The sequence below is a fragment of the Rattus norvegicus genome, chromosome 9 (assembly GCF_036323735.1).
Source record: "Rattus norvegicus strain BN/NHsdMcwi chromosome 9, GRCr8, whole genome shotgun sequence".
NCBI classification, from domain to species: domain Eukaryota; kingdom Metazoa; phylum Chordata; class Mammalia; order Rodentia; family Muridae; genus Rattus; species Rattus norvegicus.
The window spans coordinates 42,375,590-42,403,557 of NC_086027.1; the positions used below are offsets into that span (position 1 = coordinate 42,375,590).

At 39.1% G+C, this 27,968-nt stretch overlaps 1 protein-coding gene across 7 annotated transcripts in view; it reads left to right on the plus strand.

Moving 5' to 3' along the window:
* Khdrbs2 (KH RNA binding domain containing, signal transduction associated 2) overlaps positions 1-27,968 on the plus strand; it is a 506,659-nt gene that overhangs the window by 432,561 nt on the left and 46,130 nt on the right. For all 7 annotated transcript variants that reach the window (XR_010054563.1, XR_005488845.2, XR_010054564.1 and 4 more), the window contains exon 8: positions 20,230-20,288. Coding sequence is in view for 2 of the 7 variants with exons in the window: in XM_039082989.2 (XP_038938917.1) it covers positions 20,230-20,288 (59 nt within the window). In the remaining 5 variants the exon portion in view is untranslated. The remainder of the gene's footprint in view (positions 1-20,229; positions 20,289-27,968) is intronic.

Genomic DNA, 27,968 nt, shown 5'->3' on the forward strand with positions numbered 1-27,968 from the left:
ATTGTACAGGGGCATTTAAGAGCTCCCCCAAACAATACAGGCCATTGCCTTTGCCCTTGGTTGCCTACCAGAACATGAAGGTAAGACCTATGGCTGAGATCGCCACACACCAGACACATGAAGGCACTGAATGGAATTTAACTACAAGACTCCTCTCTATGGACTAGCTCTCATCGTGTCAGAGGTGCTGTGAAGTCTTCCAAGTAAGAAACATGAGCAGTAGTCCTACCTAGTGATAAATCCCATAAATGGCAGTGACCAGCATGGCAGAATGTGCCCAAGGGAACAATAGTGGCACTTATATCTTGGAGGTAACCAACAGATTAATTTAATTGGGCCTGTGGCCCACTCAGTGGGAGGAAATTCATGTCCACTATTGTAAGCATAGTCAATTATCTCTGACTGAAACTAACTCCTAACTCCTAGAGAAAACATTCTCAAAGAATACCCAGGAAGCACTTACTTCACCTCACAGTGACTGTGGTTGATAATCAGATCATATATGCTAGAAATAATAAACAGATGCCCAAGTATTATCACTACCAATAAATTAACACTTAAAACAATACCTATATAATTCTCACTTGATAGTTATAAATTCTAAGCTGTATGTATCTATGATAGAATCATATATATATATGATAACTGTACCACACATGAATAAAATATTATGCCATGTACTATAAAACATAATATTCATTTGTGAATTAAAAAAATACAAAGTTGTAGGAATGCCAGAAGAAAAGATATGTTATATTAGGACAAATTTATCAGGACTGGGGATATGGCCACATAAACATGAGGTCCTGAGGCTGTATCTCCAGAAACCATGAAAAAGCCTGGCACTATACGTGAAATCGGAGTGCTGCCATGGGGAGTTGGAAGGGAGAGAAAGAAAAGCCTAGAAACTTAAGGGTCAACCTCCCTGACATAATCAGTGGTAGCAAGGAGGTAGATGAAAGGAACCAATACACAACCTTTTCCTCTGAGTTCCACTGAGGCCATTGCACTCTGTGACACTACCAACTGGACACATATTACACACATCACACACATGCAGATGCACATACACACATACCACATACTTCCATTCTCACATCATACTTATCAAAGACATATCAGACACATGCATGATAAAAATAACATATTCACACACTTATACACACGTATATTACATACACACACATACACCTACACACATCACATACTTCTGTTCACAGATCATACCTATCACATATCACACACATGCATAAAAATATAATACATTTATCACACGCTTATACACATATATTACATACATATATAAATACATACATACACACATACACACATCTTATATCCTCACATATAATACATATATCACTTGCTGGTATACACATATCTTACATACAAACATACATACACACATACACACACATATACGCACACACACATCTTTTTTTCCCATCTTTATTAAATTGGGTATTTCTTATTTACATTTCAAATGTTATTCCCTTTCCCGGTTTCCATGCCAACACCCCCCTAACCCTCTCCCTCCCACTCTATATGGGTGTTCCCCTCCCAGTCCTCCCACCATTACCACACTCCCCCAAGAATCCCATTCACTGGGGGTCCAAACTTGGTGGGACGAAGGGCTTCCCCTTCCACTGGTGACCTTACTAGGCTATTCATTGCTACCTATGCAGTTGAAACCCAGGGAGAGTCCATATATAGTTTTTAGGTAGTGGCTTAGTCCCTGGAAGCTCTGGTTGGTTGGTTTTGTTGTTCATATGGGGTCTCAAGCCCCTTCAGCTATTTCAGTCCTTTCTCTGATTCCTTCAACAGGGGTCCCGTTCTCAGTTCAGTGGTTTGCTGCTGGTATTTGCTAATGTATTTGCCATATTCTGGCTGTGTCTCTCAGGAGAGATATACATCCGGATCCAGTCAGCCTGCACTTCTTTGCTTCATCAAATCTTATCTAGTTTTGGTGCATACACACACACACAACACACACACACACACACACACACACACACACACACACACACATATCTGGGCCACATGTGGGGCAGGCTCTGAATGGACGTTCCTTTAGCCTCTGTTCTAAACTTTGCCTCACTATACCAATCCAAGGTTATTCTTGTTCCCCTTTTAAAGAAGGAGTGAAGCATCCATATTTTGGTCATCCTTCTTGAGTTTCAAGTGTTCTGTGCATCTAGGGTAATTTGAGCATTTGTGCTAATGTCCAGTTATCAATGAGTGCATACCATGTGTGTTTTTCTGTGATTGGGTTACCTCATTTAGGATAATATTTTCCAGTTCCCCCCCCCATTTGCCTATGAATTTCATTAAGTCACTGTTTTTGATAGCTGAGTAGTATTCCATTGTGTAGATGTACCACATTTTTTGTATCCACTCCTCTGTGGAAGGGCATCTGGATTCTTTCCACCTTCTGGCTATTATAAATAAGGCTGTGATGAACATTTTGGAGCAAGTGTCTTTGTTGTATGTTGGACCATTTTTTGGGTATATGCCCAAGGGAGGGATAACTGGGTCCTCAGATAGTTCAATGTCCAATTTTCTAAGGAACCTCCAGACTGATTTCCAGCATGGTTGTACCAGTCTGCAATTCTACTAACAATGGAGGAGTGTTCCTCTTTCTCCACATCCTCGCCAGCATCTGCTGTCACCTGAGTTTTTGATCTTAGCCATTCTCACTGCTGTGAGGTGAAATCTCAGGGTTGTTTTGATTTGCATTTCCCTTATGACTAAAGATGTTGAACATTTCTCAGTCATTCAGCATTCCTCAGCTGTGAATTCTTTGTTTAGATCTGAACTCCATTTTTTAATAGGGTTATTTGTCTCCCTGCGGTCTAACTTCTTGAGTTCTTTGTATATTTTGGATATAAGCCCTCTATCAGCTGTAGGATTGGTAAAGATCTTTTCCCAATCTGTTGGTTGCCGTTTTGTCCTAACCACAGTGTCCCTTGCCTTACAAAAACTTTGCAGTTTTATGAGATCCCATTTGTCGATTCTTGATCTTAGAACATAAGCCATTGGTGTTTTGTTCAAGAAATTTTCTCCAGTGCTCATGTGTTTGAGATTCTTCCCCACGTTTTCTTCTATTAGTTTGAGTGTATCTGGTTTGATGTGGAGGTCCTTGTTCCACTTGGACTAAAGCTTTGAACAGGGTGATAAGAATGCATCAATGCTTGAATTACCCTAGATCCCTAGAACAAACAAAACTCAAGACGGATGATCAAAATGTGAATGCTTCACTCCTTCTTTAAATGAGGAAAAAGAATACCCTTGGCAGGGAAGGGAGAGGCAAAGATTAAAACAGAGACTGAAGGAACACCCATTCAGAGCCTGCCCCACATGTGGCCCATACATATACAGCCACCCAATTAGACAAGATGGATGAAGCAAAGAAGTGCAGACCGACAGGAGCCGGATGTAGATCGCTCCTGAGAGACACAGCCAGAATACAGCAAATACAGAGGCGAATGCCAGCAGCAAACCACTGAACTGAGAATAGGGCCCCTGTTGAAGGAATCAGAGAAAGAACTGGAAGAGCTTGAAGGGGCTCGAGACCCCAAAAGTACAACAATGCCAAGCAACCAGAGCTTCCAGGGACTAAGCCACTACCTAAAGACTATACATGGACTGACCCTGGACTCTGACCCCATATGTAGCAATGAATATCCTAGTAAGAGCACCAGTGGAAGGGGAAGCCCTGGGTCCTGCTAAGACTGAACCCCCAGTGAACTAGTCTATGGGGGGAGGGCGGCAATGGGGGAGGGTTGGGAGGGGAACACCCATAAGGAAGGGGAGGGGGGAGGGGGATGTTTGCCCTGAAACCGGGAAAGGGAATAACATTCGAAATGTATATAAGAAATACTCAAGTTAATAAAAAAAAAAAAGAATGCATCAATCTGCATTCTTCTACATGTTGACCTCCAGTTGACCCAGCACCATTTGCTGAAAATTCTATCCTTTTTCCATTGGATGGTTTTGGCTCCTTTGTCAAAAATTAAGTGACCATAGGTGTGTGGGTTCATTTCTGGGTCTTCAATTCTGTTCCACTGATCTATCTGTCTGTCTCTGTACCAACACCATACAGTTTTTATATCTATTGCTCTGTAATACTGCTTGAGTTCAAGGATAGTGATTCCCTTGGAAGTCCTTTTATTGTTGAGGATAGTTTTAGTTATCCTGGGTTTTTTGTTACTCCAAATGAATTTGCAAATCGTTCTGTCTAACTCTATGAAGAATTGTGTTGGAATTTTAATGGGGATTGCATTGAATCTGTAGACTGTTTTTGGTAAAATGTCCATTTTTACTATATTAATCCTGCCAATCAATGAGCATGGGAGATCTTTCCATCTTCTGAGATCTTCTTCAATTTCTTTCTTCAGAGGCTTGAAGTTCTTATCATACAGATTTTTCACTTGCTTGGTTAAAGTCACACCAAGGTATTTTATATTATTTGGGACTATTATGAAGGGCGCCGTTTCACTAATTTCTTTCTCAGCTTGTCTCTGTTTTCTGTAGAGGAAGGCTACCAATTTATTTGAGTTAATTTTATACCCAGCTACTTTGCTGAAGGTGTTTATCAGCTTTAGTAATTCTCTGGTAGAACTTTTGGGATCATTTAAATATACTATCATATCATCTGCAACTAGTGATATTTTGACTTCTTCCCTTCCAATCTGTATCCCTTTGATCTCTTTTTGTTGTCTGATTGCTCTGGCTAGGACTTCGAGAACTATATTGAATAAATAGGGAGAGAGTGGGCAGCCTTGTCTAGTCCCTGATTTTAGTGGGATTGTTCCAAATTTTTCTCCATTTAGTTTAATGTTAGCTACTGGTTTGCTGTATATGGCTTTTACTATGTTTAGGTATGGGCCTTGAATTCCTGTTTTTTTCCAGGACTTTTATCTTGAAGAGGTATTGAATTTTGTCAAATGCTTTCTCAGCATCTAATGAAATGACCATGTGGTTCTAATCTTTGAGTTTGTTATATAGTGGATTACATTGATGGTTTTCCATATATTAAACCATCGCTGTATCCCTGTGATGAAGCCTACTTGATCATGGTGGATGATTGTTTTGATGTTTTCTTGGATTCAGTTTGCAAGAATTTTATTGAGTTTTTTGTGTTGATATTCATAAGGGAAATTAGTCTGAAGTTCTCTTTCTTTGTTGGGTCTTTGTGTGGTTTAGGTATAAGAGTAATTGTGGCTTCACAGAGGGATTCGGTAGCACTCCATCTGTTCAATTTTGTTGAATACTTTGGATAGTATATGGTATGACGTCTTCTATGAAGGTCTGATAGAATTCTGTACTGAACCCATCTGGATCTGGGCTCTTTTTGGTTGGGAGACCTTTAATGACTGCTTCTATTTCCTTAGGAGTTATGGGGTTGTTTAAATGATTTATCTATTCCCGATTTAACTTTGGTATCTGGTATCTGTCTAGGAAATTGTCCATTTCCTCCAGATTTTCACGTTTTGTTGAATATAGACTTTTGTAGTAGGATCTGATGATTTTTAGAATTTCCTCTGATTCAGTTGTTATGTCTCCCTTTTCATTTCTGATTTTGTTAATTTGGACACACTCTCTGTGTCCTCTCATTAGTCTGGCTAAGGGTTTATCTATCTTGTTGATTTTCTCAAAGAACCAGTGTTTGGTTCTATTGATTCTTTGTATAGTCCTTTTTGTTTCTACTTGGTTGATTTCAGCTCTGAGTTTGATTATTTCCTGCCTTCTACTCCTCTTGGGTGTGTTTGCTTCTTTTTGTTCTAGGGCTTTTAGGTGTGCTGTCAAGCTGCTGACATATGCTCTTTCCTGTTTCTTTCTGCAAGCACTCAGCGCTATGAGTTTTCCTCTTAGCACAGCTTTCATTGTGTCCCATAAGTTTGGGTATTTTGTACCTTCATTTTCATTAAATTCTAAAAGTCTTTAATTTCTTTCTTTATTTCTTCCTTGACCAGGATATCATTGAGTAGAGCATTGTTCAATTTCCACGTATATGTGGGCATTCTTCCCTTATTGTAATAAAGACAAGCTTTAGCCCATGGTGGTTTGATACGACAGATAGGATTACTTCTATCTTTCTGTATCTGTTGAGGCCTGTTTTGTGACCGATTATATGGTCAATTTTGGAGAAAGTACCATGAGGTAGTGAGAATTAGGTATATCCTTGTGTTTTAGGATAGAATGTTCTATAAATATCTGTTAAGTCCATTTGGTCCATGACTTCTGTTAGTCTGTCTATGTCTCCGTTTAATTTCTGTTTCCATGATCTGTCCATTGATGAGAGTGGGGTGTTGAAATCTCCTTACTATTATTGTTTGAGGTGCAATGTGTGCTTTGAGCTTTAATAAAGTTTCTTTTATGTATGTAGAAGTGTACTTCCTTATCTTTTTTGATGAGTTTTGGTTGAAAATCAATTTTATTTGATATTAGAATGGCTACTCCAGCTTCCTTCTTCAGACCATTTGCTTGGAAAGTTGTTTTCCAGCCTTTTACTCTGAGGTAGTGTCTGTTTTTGTCTCTTAGGTGTGTATCCTGTAGGCAGCAAAATGCTGGGTCCTCATTACATATCCAGTTTGTTAATCTATGTCTTTTTATTGGGGAATTGAGTCCATTGTTGTTGAGAGATATTAAAGAATAGTGATTGTTGTTTCTTGTTATCTTTGTATTTGGAGGTGAGATTTTTTTTATTAACTTGAGTATTTCTTATTTACATTTCAAGTGTTATTCCCTTTCCCGGTTTCCGGGCCAACATCCCCCTAACCCCTCCCCCTCCCCATATTTATGGGTGTTCCCCTCCCCATCCTCCCCCCATTGCTGCCCTCCCCCCAACAATCATGTTCACTGGGGGTTCAGTCTTAGCAGGACCAAGGGCTTCCCCTTCCACTGGTGATCTTATAGGATATTCATTGCTACTTATGAGGTCAGAGTCCAGGGTCAGTCCATGTATAGTCTTTAGGTAGTGGCTTAGTCCCTGGTAGCTCTGGTTGCTTAGCATTGTTGTTCATATGGGGTCTCGAGCCCCTTCAAGCTCTTCCAGTTCTTTCTCTGATTCCTTCAACGGGGGTCCTATTCTCAGTTCAGTGGTTTGCTGCTGGCATTTGCATCTGTATTTGCTGAATTCTGGCTGTGTCTCTCAGGAAAGATCTACATCCGGCTCCTGTCTGCCTGCACTTCTTTGCTTCATCCATCTTGTCTAATTGGGTGGCTGTATATGTATGGACCACATGTGGGGCAGGCTCTGAATGGGTGTTCCTTCTGTCTCTGTTTTAATCTTTGCCTCTCTATTCCCTGCCAAGGGTCTTCTTGTTCCCCTTTTAAAGAAGGAGTGAAGCATTCACATTTTGATCATCTGTCATGAGTTTCATGTGTTCTCTGCATCTAGGGTAATTCAAGCATTTGGACTAATAGCCACTTATCAGTGCGTGCATACCATGTGTGTTTTTCTGTGATTGGGTTACTTCACTCAGGATGATATTTTCCAGTTCCAACCATTTGCCTACGAATTTCATAAAGTCATTGTTTTTGATAGCTGAGTAATATTCCATTGTGTAGATGTACCACATTTATTGTATCCATTCCTCTGTTGAAGGGCATCTGGGTTCTTTCCAGCTTCTGGCTATTATAATTATGTTTGTGTGCTTGTCTTCTCTTTGTTTTGTAGCAAAATGATTAGTTTCTTGCTTTTTCTACGGTGTTGCTTGCCTCCTTGTGTTGTGCTTTACCATTTGTAGGGCTGGATTGTAGAAAGATATTGTGTAAATTTGGTTTTGTCATGGAATATCTTGGTTTCTCCATCTATGTTAATTGAGAGTTTTGCTGGATACAGTAACCTGGGATGGCATTTGTGTTCTCTTAGGATCTGTATGACATCTGTCCAGGATCTTCTGGCTTTCATAGTCTCTGGTGGGAAGTGTGGTGTGATTCTGATAGGTCTGCTTTTATATGTTACTTGACCTTTTTCCCTTACTGCTTTTAATATTCTTTCTTTGTTTTGTGCATTTGGTGTTTTGACTATTATGTGACGGGAGGAGTTTCTTTTCCGGTCTAATCTATTTGGAGTTCTGTAAGCTTCTTGTATGTTTATGGGCATCTCTTTCTTTAGGTTAGGGAAGTTTTCTTCTATGATTTTGTTGAAGATATTTACTGGTCCTTTGAGTTGGGAATCTTCACTCTCTTCTATGCCTATTATCCTTAGGTTTGATCTTCTCATTGAGTCCTGGATTTCCTGTATGTTTTGGACCAGTAGCTTTTTCAGTTTTACATTATCTTTGACCATTATGTCGATGATTTCTATGGAATCTTCTGCTCCTGAAATTCTCTCTTCTACCTCTTGTATTCTGTTGGTGATGCTTGTATCTACAGCTCCTTGTCTCTTCCTTTGGTTTTCTATATCCAGGGTTGTCTCCCTTTTTGCTTTCTTTATTGTTTCTATTTCCATTTTCAATTCCTTCACCTGCTTGATTGTGTTTTCCTGTAATTCTTTCAGGGATTTTTGTGTTTCCTCTCTAAGGTCTTCTACTTGTTTACTTGTGTTTTCCTGCATTTCTCTAAGGGAGTTCTTTATGTCTTTTTTAAAGTCCTCCATCATTATGATCAAATGTGATTTTAAATCTAGATCTTGCTTTTCTGGTGTGTTTGGATATTCAATGTTTTCTTTGGTGGGAGAATTGGGCTCCAATTATGCCATGTAGTCTTGGTTTCTCTTGCTTTGATTCCTGTGCTTGCTTCTTGCCATCAGGTTGTCTCTGGTGTTACCTTGTTCTGCTATTTCTGACAGTGGTTTGGCTGTCCTATAGGCCTGTGTGTCAGGAGTGCTGTAGACCTGTTTTCCTGTTTTCTTTCAGCCAGTTATGGGAACAGAGTGTTCTGCTTTCAGGCGTGTAGTCGTTCCTGTCACTGGCTTTCAGCTCTCCCTCTGGGCTTGTGTCCTGAGTCCACCAGGCAGGTCACTTGGAGCAGAAAAGTTAGTCTTACCTCTAGTCTTGGACCTGAAGTCGCTCCTCAGGCCTGGGTGTCAGCTCTCCGTGAGGGCAGCAACCAGAAGTGCCTGCCCATATTTCTGAATCCCTGTGCACAGGGGGGCCCTGATGGCACTAGGTGTTTTCCTCTAGAGTCAGAAATGTGGGCAGGTAATAGTCTCCTCTGGTTTCGAACATGTGTCTGCTCCTCTGAAGGTCTAGCTCTCCCTCCCACTGGACTTGGGTGCAGGGAGCTGTTTGACCGAGTCCCTTCATATCTGGGTGCAGTCTGGACCGCAGGGCTCCTGCAGCTTGAGTTCCCCTATCTTCCTGTTCCCAGAGGCCCTATACAGTTTCCTCTTGGGCCAGGGATGTGGACCAAGGTGGGCAGAAGTGGTGGTCTCTCCTGCCCTGCAGTTTCATGAGTGCCCACACATCTGGGCGATGAGCTCTCTCTCCCACGGTGTTTGGGAGCAGGGAGCTGATACACACACATCTTATATCCACATACAGCACACGCAAGGACTAAAACAAGCATAGGCTTTTATCCTACAGTTGCAATATAGTGACCTAGATTATTTAAATTTTGAATTCTTTTTATTTTAGAAAATCAAACTAATGTGTGTGCAGCATAATACACAATGCCCTCAGTGACATCTTTGCTCAAGATACATGCTAATAACATTACATGCAAGTCATTAACCGTGTCAAGTGAATTATAAATAAGCATAACTAGTTTCCTGTTGCGTTGGCTTGGGACTGGACTGTCTGCTTATTTCTGACAGAGAATTTGTGAAGGAATAATTGGTTGCAGAGTTGGAAGTCTTGAAATTAAAAACGAGAAATTCCAGAGTGTTTGAATTTTAAATTTTCCAAACTTACTTCAGATAAATAATTGTGGAATCCAGCCATCCAATACTGAATAAAATTGAATCCCAGGAGACAGGAGAAGGGAGCAAATGAGAGGCTGTGAGGCCTGGCAGGGGACACATCAGCATTTCCAAAGGCATCATCCTTCAACAATGCTAATGAAGCCACCATAGAGATGTCTAGAAACACAAGTTTACCTCAGACTTTTATCTTCTTGGTTACTGTAGTTTTCCTTCTTAGGGTATTGTTGCATTTGCATAGTTTTACCAAGTGTGACTTGGACTTCTGCATCAACATCACTGCAAGTGAAATTTAACATCTGCATGCCAGCCAAGGACAGTTGGATCAATGGTAATCTACCCTTTAGCATAATGTTGTACGTATTGGATATGAATAGAGTCCTTGCCATAATCGAGGTAGAGCTTTGACGATGAAAGCGCTCTGATGTGGAGAGGTAGTCTGTGTGGAAATGTGAGGACAGTCCTACAGAAAGCAAGTGTGACATGAGAGTACATTGATGACCCCTTCAATAGAAGCTGACTGTTGCCCTGGATCCTAGGAGGAGGATGAAAACCTTCTTAGATGCAAAGAATTAAGATTATCATAGTCAGACGTAGGTGGTTAGGAAAGCACCACACCTTTCTGCTGCACGGCAACATGTACAGGTACAGTGTATGTTAAAAGAGGAAGAAGAAGGAAAAGACTAGGCAGGATTAGAACATAGAAGCGGGAGCTGTGATTTATACTAAGGAATTGACACCCACACTCTGTAACTCAATAAGGGAAGGTCTGAAAATACAAAATCACAAGTCAATTCACACACGCTGTAGCAGTGATGCAGGAAGAAATGCAATTCGAATTCTGATTCTCCATTATGCAAGAAATCTACTTTTTTAAGTTTTTAATGTTATTATCCTTCCATCATATTTTATACCCCAACCGTTTCCCCTCACTCCCCTCTTCCTTCATCTTCCCTACTGCCTCCCCTCATCCCAAATCCACCCTTCTGGCCGTCTTCTCTTAGAAAATAGCAGTCCTCCCGGAGACATCGATCAAGCACAGCATAACAAGCTAGGCATGTATCATCACACCAAGATTGGATGAGGCAATCCAGTTGGAAGAAAAGAAGGCCACACGTAGGCAAAAGAGTTAGGGACAGCCCCACTCCCACTTTTAGGATTTGCATAAAGATACCAAGCTACTCAACCATAACATTTACACAGAGGACCTAGGTCAAAACCCTATAGGCTTCCTGATCTCCAGGAGCCCGCAGTTTTTCTGCAAGCCATGTTTTTATTGGGTCCCCGATCCCTCTGGTTCTCTGATGGTTCCTGTCCCTCCTCAGCAGAACTGCCATGCCTAATGCCTAATGTTTGGCTCTTAGGACTCAGCATCTTCTCCCATCAGTTTATAGGTAATCTCTCTCTGGTCTCTCTGATGATGATTCTGCTAGGCTCAGGTCGAAATCCACATACTTCTAATGTTTAACACTAAACATGTTTCACAGTATTTTTACTCATGAACAGTACAAGACTTGCCTGGCATCTGTCACATACTGTTTCTGTGATGAACATAGCCTCATAGTTTGTCAAAACAGAATCACTTTATAAAGATAAGTCTTCCCTCCTCAGACTCAGTTATGTATGTGTATTTAACTTCCAAAATATGGTGTCTGGAAATAGCTCTTGAATGGGAGTAAGTGGTTTGAGAACATCACGCACAGAGGAGAATACCTTTGTGGTTTGAATGGAGAGTAAGATGGGTCACAGTTACCAGACAGCCACGGCATATCACTGCTTGCAGTCTCAGAGTAACCTACTGTATTTAATTAATAGGAACAGTACCCATGTTTACAGCACTGAAATCCTGTTGACATGTGTGAAATATGACTCAACAACAACAAAAAATGTGAATGCAGTTTAAGTTGTGTCTGTTTCAAGATAGAGTTCAGTGACTTCCATGTATCTGTACCAAAGGCATGTAACTGTCCATTTAACAATGCCATGTGCCAAGCACCCCAATTAATCAGTCATTTGATGATCTTATTTCTGAAAATAATTGCTACATTCTAATAATAATTTTGTGCAACTAAACAGAAGATTAATGTTCTCATTATAAAGTTCTCACACTTCAGTTATGCAAGAAAGGGACAAAGCAAGCCAAAGATAATAAACTAAATTGGGAGTATTGGATAAAACGGTGCCTTGTAAGAGGATTTTATTTGTAGAAATGTATGAGTGGTGTTAGATCTGCAAATGGTGGCTCACAGAAATGTATTTCCCTATTGCTTGCTATGCAGCACTCTGAAAATACCCATTTTTGTGTAGTGGAGATCATTGCCAAGCTGATAATAATTCTACACTGGATGCCTGATATAGATCATCTATCTTGATCCTTAATCTACGAGCAGAACAAATATGTCACTTTCCTCATGAATAATCCGTCTGTATCTCATCCTATGAACACTGATTACCATCGAGTGAAACTTAGGGAGGCATGTATAGCTATTTAATGTCTCAGAATATTTCAACCTGAAGTCCTCCTTGGCACGTCAACCTTTATGGATATTAAAAAGCCAAGCCATGGGGCTATACTTTCACTGGGGGAGAATGTCTCATTAACAGCCGTCGAGGACGTGTTATGTAGTAGACACTTAGCAGAGTTATCACAGGTTATGCCCTTAATACTTGAGGGATATAAAATTATTACCGATAAAAATGAACACTGGAGTACACAGAGATTAAATGATTTTTCCAAAAAGGCATATTCATCAGAACATAAAAGGGAACCTCTCACCATGAAGTGTTCCTTTACACCAGTGGGTTAAAAACAATAGGTGATAAATATATTGTTTTAAATGTTGACTTCCTACACATAAGTCACTATTCACTCCCCTTGAGACGGAACCTCTTGCCTCTCACAATTTGAGTGGGAGATTCACTCTCATCTTCTCTATACAAATGAAACAACAACAACAAAAAGCAACTAAGTGGCTTCTTGTTGTCTATAGCCCTATCTTACGTCATGTAGCGTATTCTATTGACACTACCGTTAAGTCTAGACTTTACCATCACACAGAGGCAGATTCTTAACCATCTCCCCTATTTCTTGCCCAGACCGAACATGGATGGCTACTCCACCTACCATCTCCCTAGACACTTTGGGGCATCAGTAGAAGCTACAACTTTCTCTTATCTGAATTTTGGCTAATATCACTCTTAAGGCTCCCTTGTTCCTTCTGACCTGGGCAATACCTACTAAATCTGAAGGTTTTAGTAGTCAGTGAGTAAAAAAAATGAAAAAAAATGTGGAAAGACTATTTCATACCTGTTTAATAGGTTTTCTGCTTCACTTTAATCCCCATCAGGATATTTTCATTCCCTTTTATTATGATATTTGTACAGAATATATATATATGTATATATATATATATATGACTGTCAGACTTTCATTATGTTATATTTGTGATTTTTCAGTCATCAAGTCCATTACCTTGAACAGCTGGGGACAATGGAATTGAAAGAATACTATAGGAGATGAGTGCTCAGGGACATGGTGGCTTTAGAAGGAATAGACACATAGAATCACTGCTTAAAACCTGGTAGCAAATGGGTTCTTGATAAAGAAAAATTTGCATAATCTTATGCTGTATTGGAGAAATTCATATTCAATACCGGAAATAATAGAAGGTTTCCCTGATTTGAGAACACTTGGGAATACCCATGAGAATCAGGGGGTAGCACAAGAGTGGTAAGGTGTTTGATAGAGTCTCCCTGTGAGTGATAGTTGATTAATGTTCAGAATGTGACTCAAGTATATACATAGACCAACATGTTATACTCATTGATCTTTATAGCTTTGTAGACAGGAATTTTTACACAGCTGGTGAAACTTAACAGAAGGCCTGGAATATCATATAAATGAACATAAAGAAAATATCCAGTTGTCAATTTGGGGATGGATACTAGGATGAAAATGCACCTGTGTTTGACATTTTTACTTTACGACTTCTGTTGAGACAGGAAAGCAAGAGAGCAGAGTAAACATAGGAAAGTAGTTGAGAATGGCTTCCTAATGCTGAGTGTAGTGACATCAGTATTATGTATCTTCAGATGCAATGTTCGTATTAGTGCATTATTTTTAACATGTTAATGTGCCTAACTAGAGCCATCACTTCTCTCTTTATAAGTACCAAAACACCACGCTGGATTTCTTAAATATATAAAAGAAAAATAAAATAAGAGATTAAAGTGACCTTAATCAGAATAAAATATGGTGTTTATGCTTTTCATTATGTATCATTTATGCGGTTGTTGAAGTCGGTGAAAGAGAACCAATGGATTCTGTATAAACACAGCCTGATTATTTAATTCTCAACTTTATAAAATATAAGGAAAAAGGTTTTTCAGCACTATTATAATTATAGAAGTGTTAGATAAAATTAGGATGTTATTGGTGATTGAGAGCTTAGTTACTATGGTGGTCATACTGGCTATAATTTTTATAAGAGCTGGCACATATATAAAATCTGAATTTTCTTACTATTTACTCAATAATATCTAGTTATTAGCATTTTACATTTAAATGCCTCTGATATTAGTAAATATTTGAAAAATAAATGGGAAATAATTGGAATATAAGAAATAGGATCCTTAACAGAATAAGGTTTTGCAAATTTTAACTAAAATCATTTCTATCAAAAAGGAAATGTGTGGTTTGGCTTTTGTTGTTGTTATTCTCTCTCTCTCTCTCTCTCTCTGTCTCTGTCTCTGTCTCTGTCTCTCTCTCTCTCTCTCTCTCTCTCTCTCTCTCTCTCTCTCTCTGTGTGTGTGTGTGTACTACTGCTCCATTGCTCTTAATACAAGCAGAGTTTTTCTGATATCTCACCTCTTCCAGAAAGAAAAAAGCTTCATGCTTCAATATTCCTGATACTGAAATACAATGATCTGTTCCTTAACGTCTTTTTAATTTATCATTTATTTATCCATCCAACAAATACTAGCTGAATGCCTGTCAACCACCAGGCATTTATTGCCAGCTTTGTTAAGTGACATACATGTTACAATTGCATAGCCTAGGGTCCCACAGTGGAGTGGGAGGCACTGAGCAAAGCTTGCCGGTTTGCTACATAGTAACAGGAGATGATGAATGCACACCAGTCTGCTTCTCCTCCCAAGGACTCGGGTTATTGGGAGGCAATTGCTAACATGACCTGTCCAAAGTAGAGTGAGTCACTGAGATTCCCAGCCACTATCAGGAGAGGCCAACAGAAACAGAAGAAAGAGAATTAATTTTCACATAAATTGTAATGAATTTGGAGTATGGCTCTCTGCATGTCATAGAAGGCACCAGGGAACGTTGAGCTAGGCAGTGTCTTAGCAAGGAAAGCCCTGCCTGTTTCAGAAGAGATAACAAGGAGTATTCTACTATTAGTTCCTCTCTCTAGTCGTCAAATGGGAATGACGTTTTTTCTTTCTGTTGTTAAAAAAAACAAAAAACCAAAAACCTACATTTTCTCCAATGTGGAGTATCTCAGCTTCTAATTACTAGAACTAGCTCAAAACCCAGGATCTATGAAATGTACATATCTCTATGATCAGTTGGGTGTCGAGGGGATTCTGTAAGGTGTGGTACCTTATAAATTGGTCAGCGCACAATTCTTTCTACCTCTCCAGTGTAAAATGGTCAGAAAGGAACATACTAACTGTTCTAAAATCTATGAGTGTGAAGAAAGGAGACAGTGAAGACTCAGGGGCCATAACAGTTGTGAAATCCAGGTGAGTGGAGATGAGAATAGTGATGTAAGTTCTGATTAGTGCACCTGGCAACTTTGATTCTCTTATATGGGAGTCATGGCAGGTCTCTGGGAAAGTTCCCCTGCATCTTCCTGGGGAGTAAATGTATCCCTGTGCAGATCTGAAGAGAATACATCAACATTTGTCCTTTCGGAGACTTTCAGTTTGTATATTTTCCTTCCTACCGGAGGGTAATCAGAGGTTCAAGGACTGTTCTGGAAATCATAGTGTTGGGCAACCGAAGGGAAAAGTGTGAAGACACCTTAAAATGATATTAATTATGTCTTGCTGTTGAACTATAGAAAAAGCAACTTCATGATAAGGTCTATATTTCCAAATCCTCTTAATCTAGCACAAACCAGAGTCAGCCTCGTTTAGCAAAATGTTCTCTGCCCTCCTTCCTTCTTTTATTTTTCTAACAATATTTAAAACATACATTTTTTTTTACAAACTGCAAGGTAAGCAATGGTGTAGAGCAAAGTTTCTTCTTGTGGTAAGTCTGAAGCTGAGGTTCTGCCCATGGCACAGTCTGTCACACCCCAGGCATTGTCTTCATTCATCGAGCCAGGGCTTGGTCATCACTAAGAAGATTAAGGAACACAAATCCAAGAATAGGAGATTGTTCTTAAATTCGAAATAACCTTGGTTTCTGCATACACCTGCATACACCTTGACTTCTTCATTCTGTGACAAAAGTATATATACCTGGAAAGGTATCTGGGCATGCTCAAGCTGAAAGAATTCCTATGAAAAATACTAGTAAACAAGAGCTAGGCCCGACTCAGTCCATTATGACAGTTAGCCACCATTTTCCTATGGCTCTCCATTATGCTTCTTATAATCTGAAAGAGACAATTCCCTCTTACGTGATTATGTCTTTCATGAGAAACAGTAATCATGTCTTCTTTGTCTTTCTCACAGCTGTTCCTCCTTGACCTCCATTAGCTTCATCAATCCAAATCTTGATGGCAACCCAATGATGTAATACAGTAATAGCACCAGATAGTGTTCAGCAATACGGTCCCAAGACAATCCTCCCAGAAATAGAACCGAGTGTTTATTCAAAGACAAGCTCTTACCAGTATAAGCATTCTCCCCTTCCCATGTTGATCATTAAATCAATTTCTCATGTCTGCCACATGGAGAGTCTCAGAAACTTAACACAATGGCTCCCAGGAATTTGTGGAATCTGTAGGAGAACCCTGAATTTGTTTGTATCATTCCTTTTAAAGAAGTGTTTATTTTCATTTTTAGCATGCATATCTATGTAGGAGCGGATATGAATATATGAATACAGGTGTTTGTAGACTCTAAAAAAGAGCGCCAGATCACCTGAAGTTCTAGTTAGAAGTGGTTGTTGAGCCAACTAGCTTAGCTCGTGAGAGCCTAACCCATGCTCTTCTGTAAGAGGACACTGATTCTGAAGTGCTGAGTCATTGCATCTGCCTAAGGTCACATCATTTCTATTAAGATATGTGTATGAAAGAAGATACATATGTTCAGTTACCGGTTGGTGCAATTAAGCTTTTATGATACAAGGATGAAGAGACTATCTCCCATTCAGATTGTTTTACTAGCTTCTGTGTAAATATTGAAAACAGTAAGGGTGAGCTAAGTAATTTGTATCTCCTTTTGCTAAAATTACAGTTGTTCACTATAAATTGCATCCGGGGAAAACAAACACAATCAACTGTCTCTGTGTTTCTCATTAGTCTCTAAGGTGTAGACCTTGCTTCCTTTCTGTGCCTTTACTCTCATTGAAATCATAGTTTGTTATCTGTTGATATCTAGAGGGTTCTCTTGAAGAATAAGATTCATTTTCATAAAGCACATCATTGTAGTTCCTTCTGTAGTTTCCTTTTACCCAATAGTTGACAAGTATGCCAATCCTCAGATCTTATATACCATTTGATATTTGCTTTGAAATCACTTACTTGTCATCGTGTTTTCTGCCTAAAGGGATTTTGGGTGAGGAATGCAGGTCCTTGATAGAATGCTTGTTTAGTAGGTTCAAACTCTAATGTTGTCAATAATACTAAGATACTTAACTAATTAATTAATATTCAAGTAGATGACAATGGATTATAGCTAATTTAAACCAGAGAATTCTTTAGGCAAAATATGATATTCATAACTAAAGTATAGACTTTTCTTAGTATAGAGCCTATAGTAACAATAAAAATAAGAATTATCAAAACAATAACTTCTAATTCTTTTATATTATTCTTAAAATGTCCAAGCTGCATTATGCCCAAGTTGATAATTACCCTCCTATAGACAATGAACTCCTGTATGTCATAAGTCTGGAGAAGCTGTAATATGTCAACCAATGCTGGGGAAAATCAGTCTGGGACACTAATAGTAAATAAGGGAGAAGCAAATATGCAAAGCTGGAAGCTTAAGCATGAGCGGGAACTAGCTCCTGATAAAATAAGCATGTGGTCATTGTGTGTTTACATGGTAACAGGCTGTGATTGACAAGTGCCAAGAGGAACAAGCAGGGCATGCATGGCTGGACGCTCGTTGGAATGACCAGGAAAAAACTTTCATAAATGGTGCAAGTCATTTACAAACCGGGAAAGAAAGAGCAAACCAGGATGTTTAGGAAAAAGCATTTTCTGCGTAGTAGATCAGCAAGTATGAAGACACTGGACGATAGTACGTCTCCATCCTTTGAGAACTTCCTTTGGCATGATGTACCCTAAACTGAATAAAAAAGTGGGAAGTGGTGGAGCTTCATAACAGATTCTTGTAACAGCTTTGCCTTTTTCCACTTAAAGGACATTGGAAAGACACCTGTGGACTCTGAGTAGAGAACTCAGGTGATTTAACATACCTATAGAAAGGACTGCTACACAGAAAAATAGAAAGACAAAAGCGGGCACAAAAGCAGTTAGCAGGAGGTTGAATCATCTGAGAGCGAAATGGTGAACTCTTTGCCACAGCTACAGCTGTGGAAATGTTGGGACACGTTCAGGTTGTGAACATATTTGCAAGTAGAAAGGAAGAAATTTGCCATTCATGTTGAACATCACACGAGATAAGAAGGAAAACCCACGCGTTGCCACTTAAGTGACACTAACATGCTTCCTTCATTATTAGTAAGATAGATTTGAGGTGGGAAGAAAACTATTTTCATTGCTCAGTTTGTAAAAGTGCACTTTGACAAGCAAATAGAGATGGACACTAGACACACCTGGGAGCAGGGAGAAGGTGCCAAAAAGCAGAGAAATAATGTAGAAGTCATAAGAATAGAGTGGGTGTTTAAACACAGCCACCGATGAGTTCATTTTTTTAGTGTTAGAAAAGAAAATTTCTAATAAATGGATGAGAGTAGGTGGTTGAGAAACGAAAAGTTTACCAAAACAGAAAAACTAAGAAGTGAGTTAGCAACATCTCAAATCCAGGGGAGCATGAAAAGGAGCATAAATGGCCAATGGCGTCACCAGACTTCAAAGAAAAAGACAGTCAAGTGTTATTGTCTTTAAACACATTAGGATTTGCATGAGAATTCTTTCAGGGGAGTTGTGGCAATAGCTGGCTGATGTCATCAAAAGGACACTAGGAAGTGTACTGTGAAAGCTCTCAGAGAGAGGGCTAGTCACAGCAAAGGATGGATGCCAATTGAAGTGTGGTCTCTGACAGGAAAGCAGCTATGCTGTAGGGCAAAGCAGGAAACAACTGTGAGGGAGACATTGTGATCCTCTAAAGAGAAAGAGAACCCAGTGCCATGTGTGTAGTTGTTGACTGTAGACATACTGAGAGGAAGTAAATAAATTAAAAAATTGACAAGTTTATAGGCCAGAAAGGAAGATACATGTTTTTAAACTTGTCAATAGTAAAGGCTACACATCAGATCACCAATGTGTATAGCAGCTTTTGCTTAAAAACAGACTACATCTTTTCTCTCATCAACTTTGAAGTCTTAGACTTGTTTTTGAAGGAAAATTTAATGTGTCAAATAGGAAGGTAGAAGTGAAGACCAACTTAGACATTCCATAAATAAATAAATTGATAAATAGATAAGTAGATGATAGAAAGATGATCATACAATCATAGTACTTCTTATTAGTAATCTCCATTTTAATCACTGAGTACTTCTTTTTATATTCATTTTTATTGGATATTTTATGTATTTACATTTCAAATGTTATCTCCTATCCCTCTCTCCTATTCCCCTTCCTCACTCCCCCTGCTTCTTTGAAGATGCTCCCACGACCACCAAGCCACTCTCACCTCAATGCCCTCTCATTCCCCTACACTGGGGAAATGAGCCTTCACAGGACCAAGGGCTTCTTCTCCTATTGATGCCAGACAATGCCATTCTCTGCTACATATGAGACTGGAGCCATGGATCCCTTCATGTGTACTCTTTGGTTGGTGTTTTAGTCCCCAGGTGCTCTAGGATGTCTGATTGGCTGATATTGTTGTTCTTCCTATGCAGTTGCAAATACCCCGCAGATGCAAAGTGCCCCCCTAGCATAGGATGGTAGAGATTCTTTTATTTGGACTTCAAATTTCATGTGAAGTTCTAGGTTGCTTCTCCTGCTTGCAGAATCATTGATTCCTCTCTACATCTGTTGCAGTGTGCCTGAATACTATGACTATGGTCATGGAGTAAATGAGGATGCCTATGACAGCTACGGTAAGACCTTTTCCTTACTATGGTTATGAGATCAGAATACCCATCTGTCACTGACAACAAAGAAATTATTTCTATATCCACCGCACTGCCCCATTTTCACAGAAGTGTCTGCTACATTGATTTATGTAATTCCACAGTAAGATTTGACTTATAGAACTGGTGCAGAAAATTGGACAGATCAATTTTGATCAAAATTTCAAAAGAAATTAATCACAATCATAGATCATTTCCACAGCATTCATGAGCAGTCAGTAGTGGTTCCATGTTTCAGAATTTCTATTGGCCAGTCTTTGGTATAACCTCGATATTGTGTTTTTCCTTTTGTCACAAAGATAACCATATAATCTACACTTAAAATATTTTAGACTTGAAAATGCAAAAATATTTTTATTATGAAATGATTTCTCAATTATTTTCCATCATATGTAACTTTTAAAATCCAAAATAACATTTTTTGCATGCATTAACAGACAGTGAATAAATTATTAGTCTATAAAGTTGATTTACAAAATGTATTACTGCATTGAGTATCACTAAAAATTAATAATTCTATCCAGCAAATACTTGCTGAATGCTTTGATGGGTCGTGTCTGATTCTATAAAATGTTTATTTAGCAGGTTTGCCTTGAAATGACATTTAGACATTTATAGTCTTGGGGTTTTGCTAAAATTATAACAAGACCTCCTCTTCCTCTGATGGAGAATGAAGAAGACAATGGAGTTATCTATGAGTTAGAAATGCCATGTCATGAAAGTGTAATGCTAGGTCAGGATGTAGAAAGATAACCACATTTGAGTGCGGGGGTGGAGGAGGGGGAGGAAGGCACAGAAGACCAGCCAGGTGAGGGAAAGAAAGCACAGATGGTCAGGTAGGAAAGACAGATGGTCAGGTAGGAGGGACAGATTGTCAAGTAGGAGGGACAGATGGTCAGGTGGGGAAAGGAAAGCACGATGATCACAGAGAATGAAGTCAAACTCTGCAGACCTTACTCATTTCTAGCTTTTCAGTCATCTATTCCCAAGGACAAATTCTGAGCTTTCTGAGCCAGTTCTCTGTGCAAGATTTACCACCACCAAAACATCAGCATTGTTTATTTCCCTGTACTATTTCCCAGCAGAAACTGCCATGGGCTTCTCTCTTCCTAACCATGCACAAGCCCAGAGTAACACATGGCACTCCCTAGTTGCTCAATTTGAGCAGCAAACATTTAGCCTTCTTTTACTGAGGAAGCAAGCTTACTAAAAAGATCCAGTTGTCAGGTCTAAGCTCACCTGGCTTTACATTGGGATGTGACACCTCACCCCTGTATCCTACCATGTAACTAATTGACTCACATGAATCTGGACCTGGGCCACTCTGACTCCATGATTATATTAAGATGCTTATAATCCCAGCAGAGAGCTACATTTCTTTACATAAACCACATGAATTTTGGTAATTTTTGTATATTTATAACAACATATAACTGAAAATAACTTGTAAAACAACAAGAACAAAAATAAACAAAACCATATCTGAATATCTACTATTTGACAGACCACCTGTCCTATTGTTTGGGATCTTTTGTGCTGTACACATGTATAGTCTTTACCAGGATTACAGCTTTCTTCATAATTTTTTTTCATTATAATTCATGCAGCCAAGCCTAGGTTAGATGGTAACTTTTGGTGTCCCCGGTGACTTCTGAATCTGAGAATCATCAAGTCTTCTGGAGACAAGGTCAAATAAGCATTGGCCACTTGCAAAGACAAGAGGTTTGGAGGTTCCAAAGTATAACCAGCTGCTATTTTGCCTGGCAAGGATCCCACATGTATCCATCACTTTCTTGATAGAAATTCAGACTAAAGATGAGGGGAGGTTTCTTCATGCGTAGCATCCAGAAGCAACAGAAAACTCAGCTGAGAATCACTGACATGACTTTGCGCACTGGGAACAATTCAGGTCATAGAGAGTGAGGAAGCACAAGTTGAAACAGCTGTTGTTTTTGGGTGCTCGAAGTTCTATGTCTCCATCTTTTCACCAAAGAGGTCTCCAGAAGGATCTAGATACTATTTTCTCTTGTCCAGTATCATCTGAGACTCAGGAGAAATCCATATCTTTCTGGCCCTGTACACCTTGTATGTCTCTAAGGTGGTTGGTTGGTTTTTGGTGCTTCTGGACCCAGACATCCCAATGGTAATTTAAACCCAGTGAAATGTAAATCTGGGGAACCAAAAACCTACTATTTATTCTTAAAACACACTTACTTTTTGATGCAAATGTTTGTTTTCTTATAAAATGCAAGTGCATTTTCTTGTAAAACCAAGTTCAAGTACATGGACTTACAGAATAAGACAAGCAGAAAGTTTTGGGTGGGGGTGGCATGTAGGGGTATGTGAGTAAGAGATAAGAGGCAGCCGAGGCTTCTTACTGTACTCCTCATTCTCCTGCTTTAGCCTTTCTAGATTAAGTACTCATTGCAATGTTCTGTGTTGTCTCTGAATTCTCCAAAGTCACAATGAGTCCACTCACTTCTTTAGAATATTTTTCAATTCTCAAAAAAAGCCCATTTCTGATGGACTGTCTTCTGGGTTTATTTCATTCTAAGCTGGTCCCCTTCCCTGTGGAAAGTCCTTCCTGGAGCATCATGAAAGACCCATTTGCTTTTTTTTTTCATGACCCAACCATTTGTTTCTCAGGTATGTGACTGAGCTCCAGTAGCTTACTGGCCATAGGATGTCACATTCAGCTGTTTTCAGGACTATTTCCTAAGCCCATGCCTAAGGGAATGTTTCAGTTGGTCACCTCGCTAGGAACAGATTAAACTATTAACCATAACTACCATAGATTTAATGTAGTCAACACCTTTACCCAGCAGGTACAAACTGAGTATGGGCAGAGGTAACAAGTGTGCCAGCATTCACTAGGATGGAATACAGTCATTACTCAGTAATGCAATGCCACACCCAGCAAGAGAAAATATCACTATGACTAATGCTAAATAATAGTTGAGGCCCTCCATATAAATTCTCACATTTTATGTGAACATATTAAGCAATTTATGACAGAGAGGAAGTCAGGGTGAGAGAATATCTCTAAGAGTCCTTTTCTGTTTTTATACATTGTCAATAGTTGGAACTTGACCCAGTGCTGCTACCACATATGGGGGCTTTCTGTGACTCAGGACTAAGCAAAGCCTAAGGAAGCCTAGGTCTAATGTAAATGATTCTGATAGAGAGTATGGGACCTGGGAGTCAGGTTACATTAGAGGGCTCAACTACAGGTCTTAGTAAGGGGGATACAAAGGAGAAGTGTGGGAGAAAAAAATTACAGACATATCTTCCACATGATAGAGTCTCCATCAGCATCCTCTATGTACATTCTCACACATCACCTGCATTTTGAACTAAGGCTGTAGCATTAAGTGATTTTCCTAAATCAAACAATTAACATGAAATAGAATTCCAAAGTGCCTGATTGATGTTCTCTCCCCAAAAATGCTAGTAATGATTCTGGAAGCAAGAAGAGAATCTAGCACTTTCAATCTTGGCATGGTCATCACTACCCATTTAGGTTGAGGTATAAGGCTAAACACACCAGGGCATCCACAGTTCCCTGGGTTCACCAAAAAATAGCTATAATTATCTTCTTCCAACCCTGTCTTTACTTGTCCTAGAGTCAAGCAACATTCTTTGTCCAAGTTTTCACTGAAAGTGATCTATGAATAAAATACAAGCTTAGCTTCTCTGCTTTTATCATAGACGATACTAAGGTGTAGCTTTCTTTGTTCAATCTAATCCAGGATCACCTAACACCAGCGGCCTTCATCCTTCCCCTCAAGATTAGCCCAAATGAGATCAAAGTCATGTAGCCAAGGTATATCAGAGCCATGATCAGTGGTCTGTCTGCCTTGGCGTCTGTGGTGATTTGAATGAGAATGGCCCTGATAGACTCATATATTTGAATAATTTGTTCCTAATTGATAGAAACTGTTTGGGAAGGATTAGGAAGTATGGTCTCTCTCTCTCTCTCTCTCTCTCTCTCTCTCTCTCTCTCTCTCTCTCTCCCTCCCTCCCTCCCTCCCTCCCTCCCTCTCCCCACCCATTTGCTTGTCAAGATGTGGTTCTCAGCTGTTCTTTCCTCCATGTCTTTGTTCCTCTATCAGGGACTTTAATCCTCTGAATCCATAAGGCCAAATTAAACACTTTGTTTTTTAAGTTGCCTTTGTCATGGTTTCTTATCACAGCAATAAAAGTTATTATGACAACCCCTGAGACCCAGCCCTTCTGTCCCCCAAAAACATTGGTGATGACATTGTCAAGGCAACCAGTGGATGGAAAAGTCTCAAGACAACAGCATCATAGATTACATAAACAGGGCTGTTGAGGAAGCCCAGCTAGTTTAAAGGCAGCAAGAGAGTATATTTTGCATATAGGTACTGGTAGGTGTAAGCTTTGTGATGATTTACAAAGTATATTGTTTTTCTATTGCCCCATTATTTCCTGTTTACAAATAGATGGATGCATACCTATTATACCAGAATATAATCTTTATGAGTTTGTACAAAGTTATACAACTTGTAGTGCCATACAAAGTTAGACAACATTATTCATTTAAAAATGTTTATTAAGTGGCTATCATATGTAAGTGTTATTCCAGTGTGTGAAGATTACAAATCTCCTGACACTTTTTTTTCTAATGAGGACATATATTATTATTCATGAAATGCCTTGAGAATTTCAGTGTAGTCATTATTTTTCAAAATTGATGTGTCAGTTTGAGGAAAAATAGCTCCCATGTTTCTTTTATGGAACCACATGCACTGGATTCAGTGCTACATTCGATGATGTGCAGCAGAATGGCTTGTGAAGGGATGAAATATTAGTTTCTAAGTGGAAAAAAATTTCAATCAGGGAATGCAGCAATGAAATGAACCGGTAGTTCTCAGAAGAAGAAATACAAATGGCCAGTGAACACTTGAAAAAAATAGCCAACATCTTTATTCATCAGAAAGATGAAACTTGAAAAATACTTTAAAATTCTATCCCACCCATCAGAATGGACAACATCAACATCGAGAAAAAACTTACTAGTGAGTATGTGGGGAGAGAGAAACCCCTATTCACTGCTGGTGGCAGCACTAACTTGTACAGCCACTATTGAAATACTAAAGAGGTTGCTCAGGGAAATGCAAATAGAATTACCACAGGCTCAATTTGTATCACTCTGGAGTATATACCCAAAGGAATCTAAGTCCTACTACAGAGACACTTGACTCAATATTATTGCTGCCAGACTTACAGCAGCTAAGAGCCCAAGGCAGGATGGCCATCATCAAACAATGACAAATATAACAAATATACATGTAAAGTTTCCTTGAGCTGGAAAGGAAAATGCAATCATGATATTTGGGTGGAACTGGTGATCATTATATAAAGTGAAATAAGGTAAACTTAGAAGGTAAACACACCATGGGGGTGGTGTGTGTGTGTGTGTGTGTGTGTGTGAGAGAGAGAGAGAGAGAGAGAGAGAGAGAGAGAGAGAGAGAGAATTATAAAGGAAACCATGAGAAGGGAAGAACTCTTAAATGGAACGTAGGAAAGGACAAAGACAATAATAGTACACATGTCCATAAAGGAGAGGGGGGAACCATTGGGACCAGCAATAGTTGGGAACAAGGACATGAGAAAGGGATTAGGTAAGAGACCAATAATAGACGTGCATGATGATGGCATATGAAACCTATTACTTTGTATGTGGCAATAAAGGATAATTTAAACACAGATTTTTCTCATCATGGTCTGTAAAAGTATTTTCTTCCACGTCTCTATCACCAGGACTATACCATGATAAATGTAGATTTTCCTGTATTTCACATGAATTGTAACAATTGCCTATTGGCATGTTCATTTGAAATTGGCATGCTCTTTTTGAATAATCACAAAATCAGTATGTCCATATCAATCATGTGTTGTAAGAGTAAAGTTCTGAAGATTCTAATACACTCTTATTCTGTGTAGGGGAAAACAGGGCAAGGGAAAATAACTAGAATTACAGTGGCTCAGCACTATAATATCAAAGGCTAATTAAATTCATATATCACGAGAATTCAGATTTGGTATAGTATGCTGTATAGTGGGTTATCAGGATTATATTGGTAATTGTTGATAAGTGGTTCTTTTCTTATGACACTTGGATCCAGATATATTTTCTTTTTTATTATTGAAAACAACTTTCTGAAACAATATGTTCTAAATAGACTTTTCCCCCTTTTAAAACAAATAAGGAAAAAAAATCACAGGAAACACACACAGACACAATTACTAAAAATAAAACATAAAAACACAAAGTAAGATGGTAATATTTACAAATTCAGGAGAAGATTGACACAGATGCCCATTCAAGTCAAACTGTATATACCTCCCATACATTATCATTCATTTCTATCCTGTAGTTAATGAACTGTAGATAGCCTTGTAAGTTAATACTCTTTGTTCCAAGCATATATGTTTCTTCTGGCTTCCATTTTGAATTAGTAATTCCTCCCTCTTCCATTTTGGTTTGGTTTTGTGGTGGATACAGACATTAAACTCTACTGGGTTGAGTTTTCATTTACAAAATGGACAGTCTATTTCCTGGAATACTCCTTTACCCAATCATCAACAATGAGAGCAGATGATAGTAGGTTGGCCCAGATACCTGTCTCCTCATGAGGACAGGAGAGAGAACCAGAAAATTGTGAGTGAGCATCAGAATGTGCTTCCGAAAGGACATTCACAGATAGACTCTCCCTTCCAGTGTTCATGCTCACAGCCGGTTTGAAATCAATAGTAAATATCCAATGCTTCCCATGTAACACTTTATTCAGAGTTTTGTTTAATACATTATAAGTATGTTTTCAATTTGTTTAATTAATACATTATAAGTATATTTTCGATTTGCTTAATTAATACATTATAAGTATGTTTTCAGTTTGTTGCTGGATATTTGGAATGTATGTATTTTGAAAAATGCATACACTGCATAGAATGGCTATATTGAGCTAATTAACATAAATATTACTGTTGCAGTAAATATTAATAAAAGGATCTCTACCATCCCACACTAGTGGGGCAAATGATATCTACAGGGTGTTTTCATCTCAATCAACAAAGCATTTCAACTGCTAAGCTCCCAATCTCCATCCCACGCTGCCGCCAGCTACTCTCTGAGCCCACCAGCCACCCTCTTACAACTGTCTTGCCGCGGACTCTGCTCACATTCCCAGCATCTGCCCCCACCCCCATGGTTACAGTCAAAACTTCCAGTAACCTGTTAAAATCAAAATTCAACAAGCTTGTAATTTATCAATCAGATTTATATCAGTAAATTCAGACTCCATAAAACGTCTGCACAGTAAACTCACAACCAACTGATAATGATATAAACCACCCACCTACATAAGACAAATTGTTCTATAATAATCCATCCCTTAGGAAGTATACATAACTACCTGTGGCCATTTCAGGCCACACAGATCTGGGTTATCCTTCTCTACCTCCATCTTCGTTGTTCTCTTTCTCTCTCTCTCTCCTACCTTCAAAACTCTATGCCCACCTTACTTTTTCACTGGCCAATCACAGGCCTTGCCTTATCTTGTGCCTGCCTTCCACCTGCATAAAGACAATGATCTACATATTACTAATGTGCTTTCTATTGTC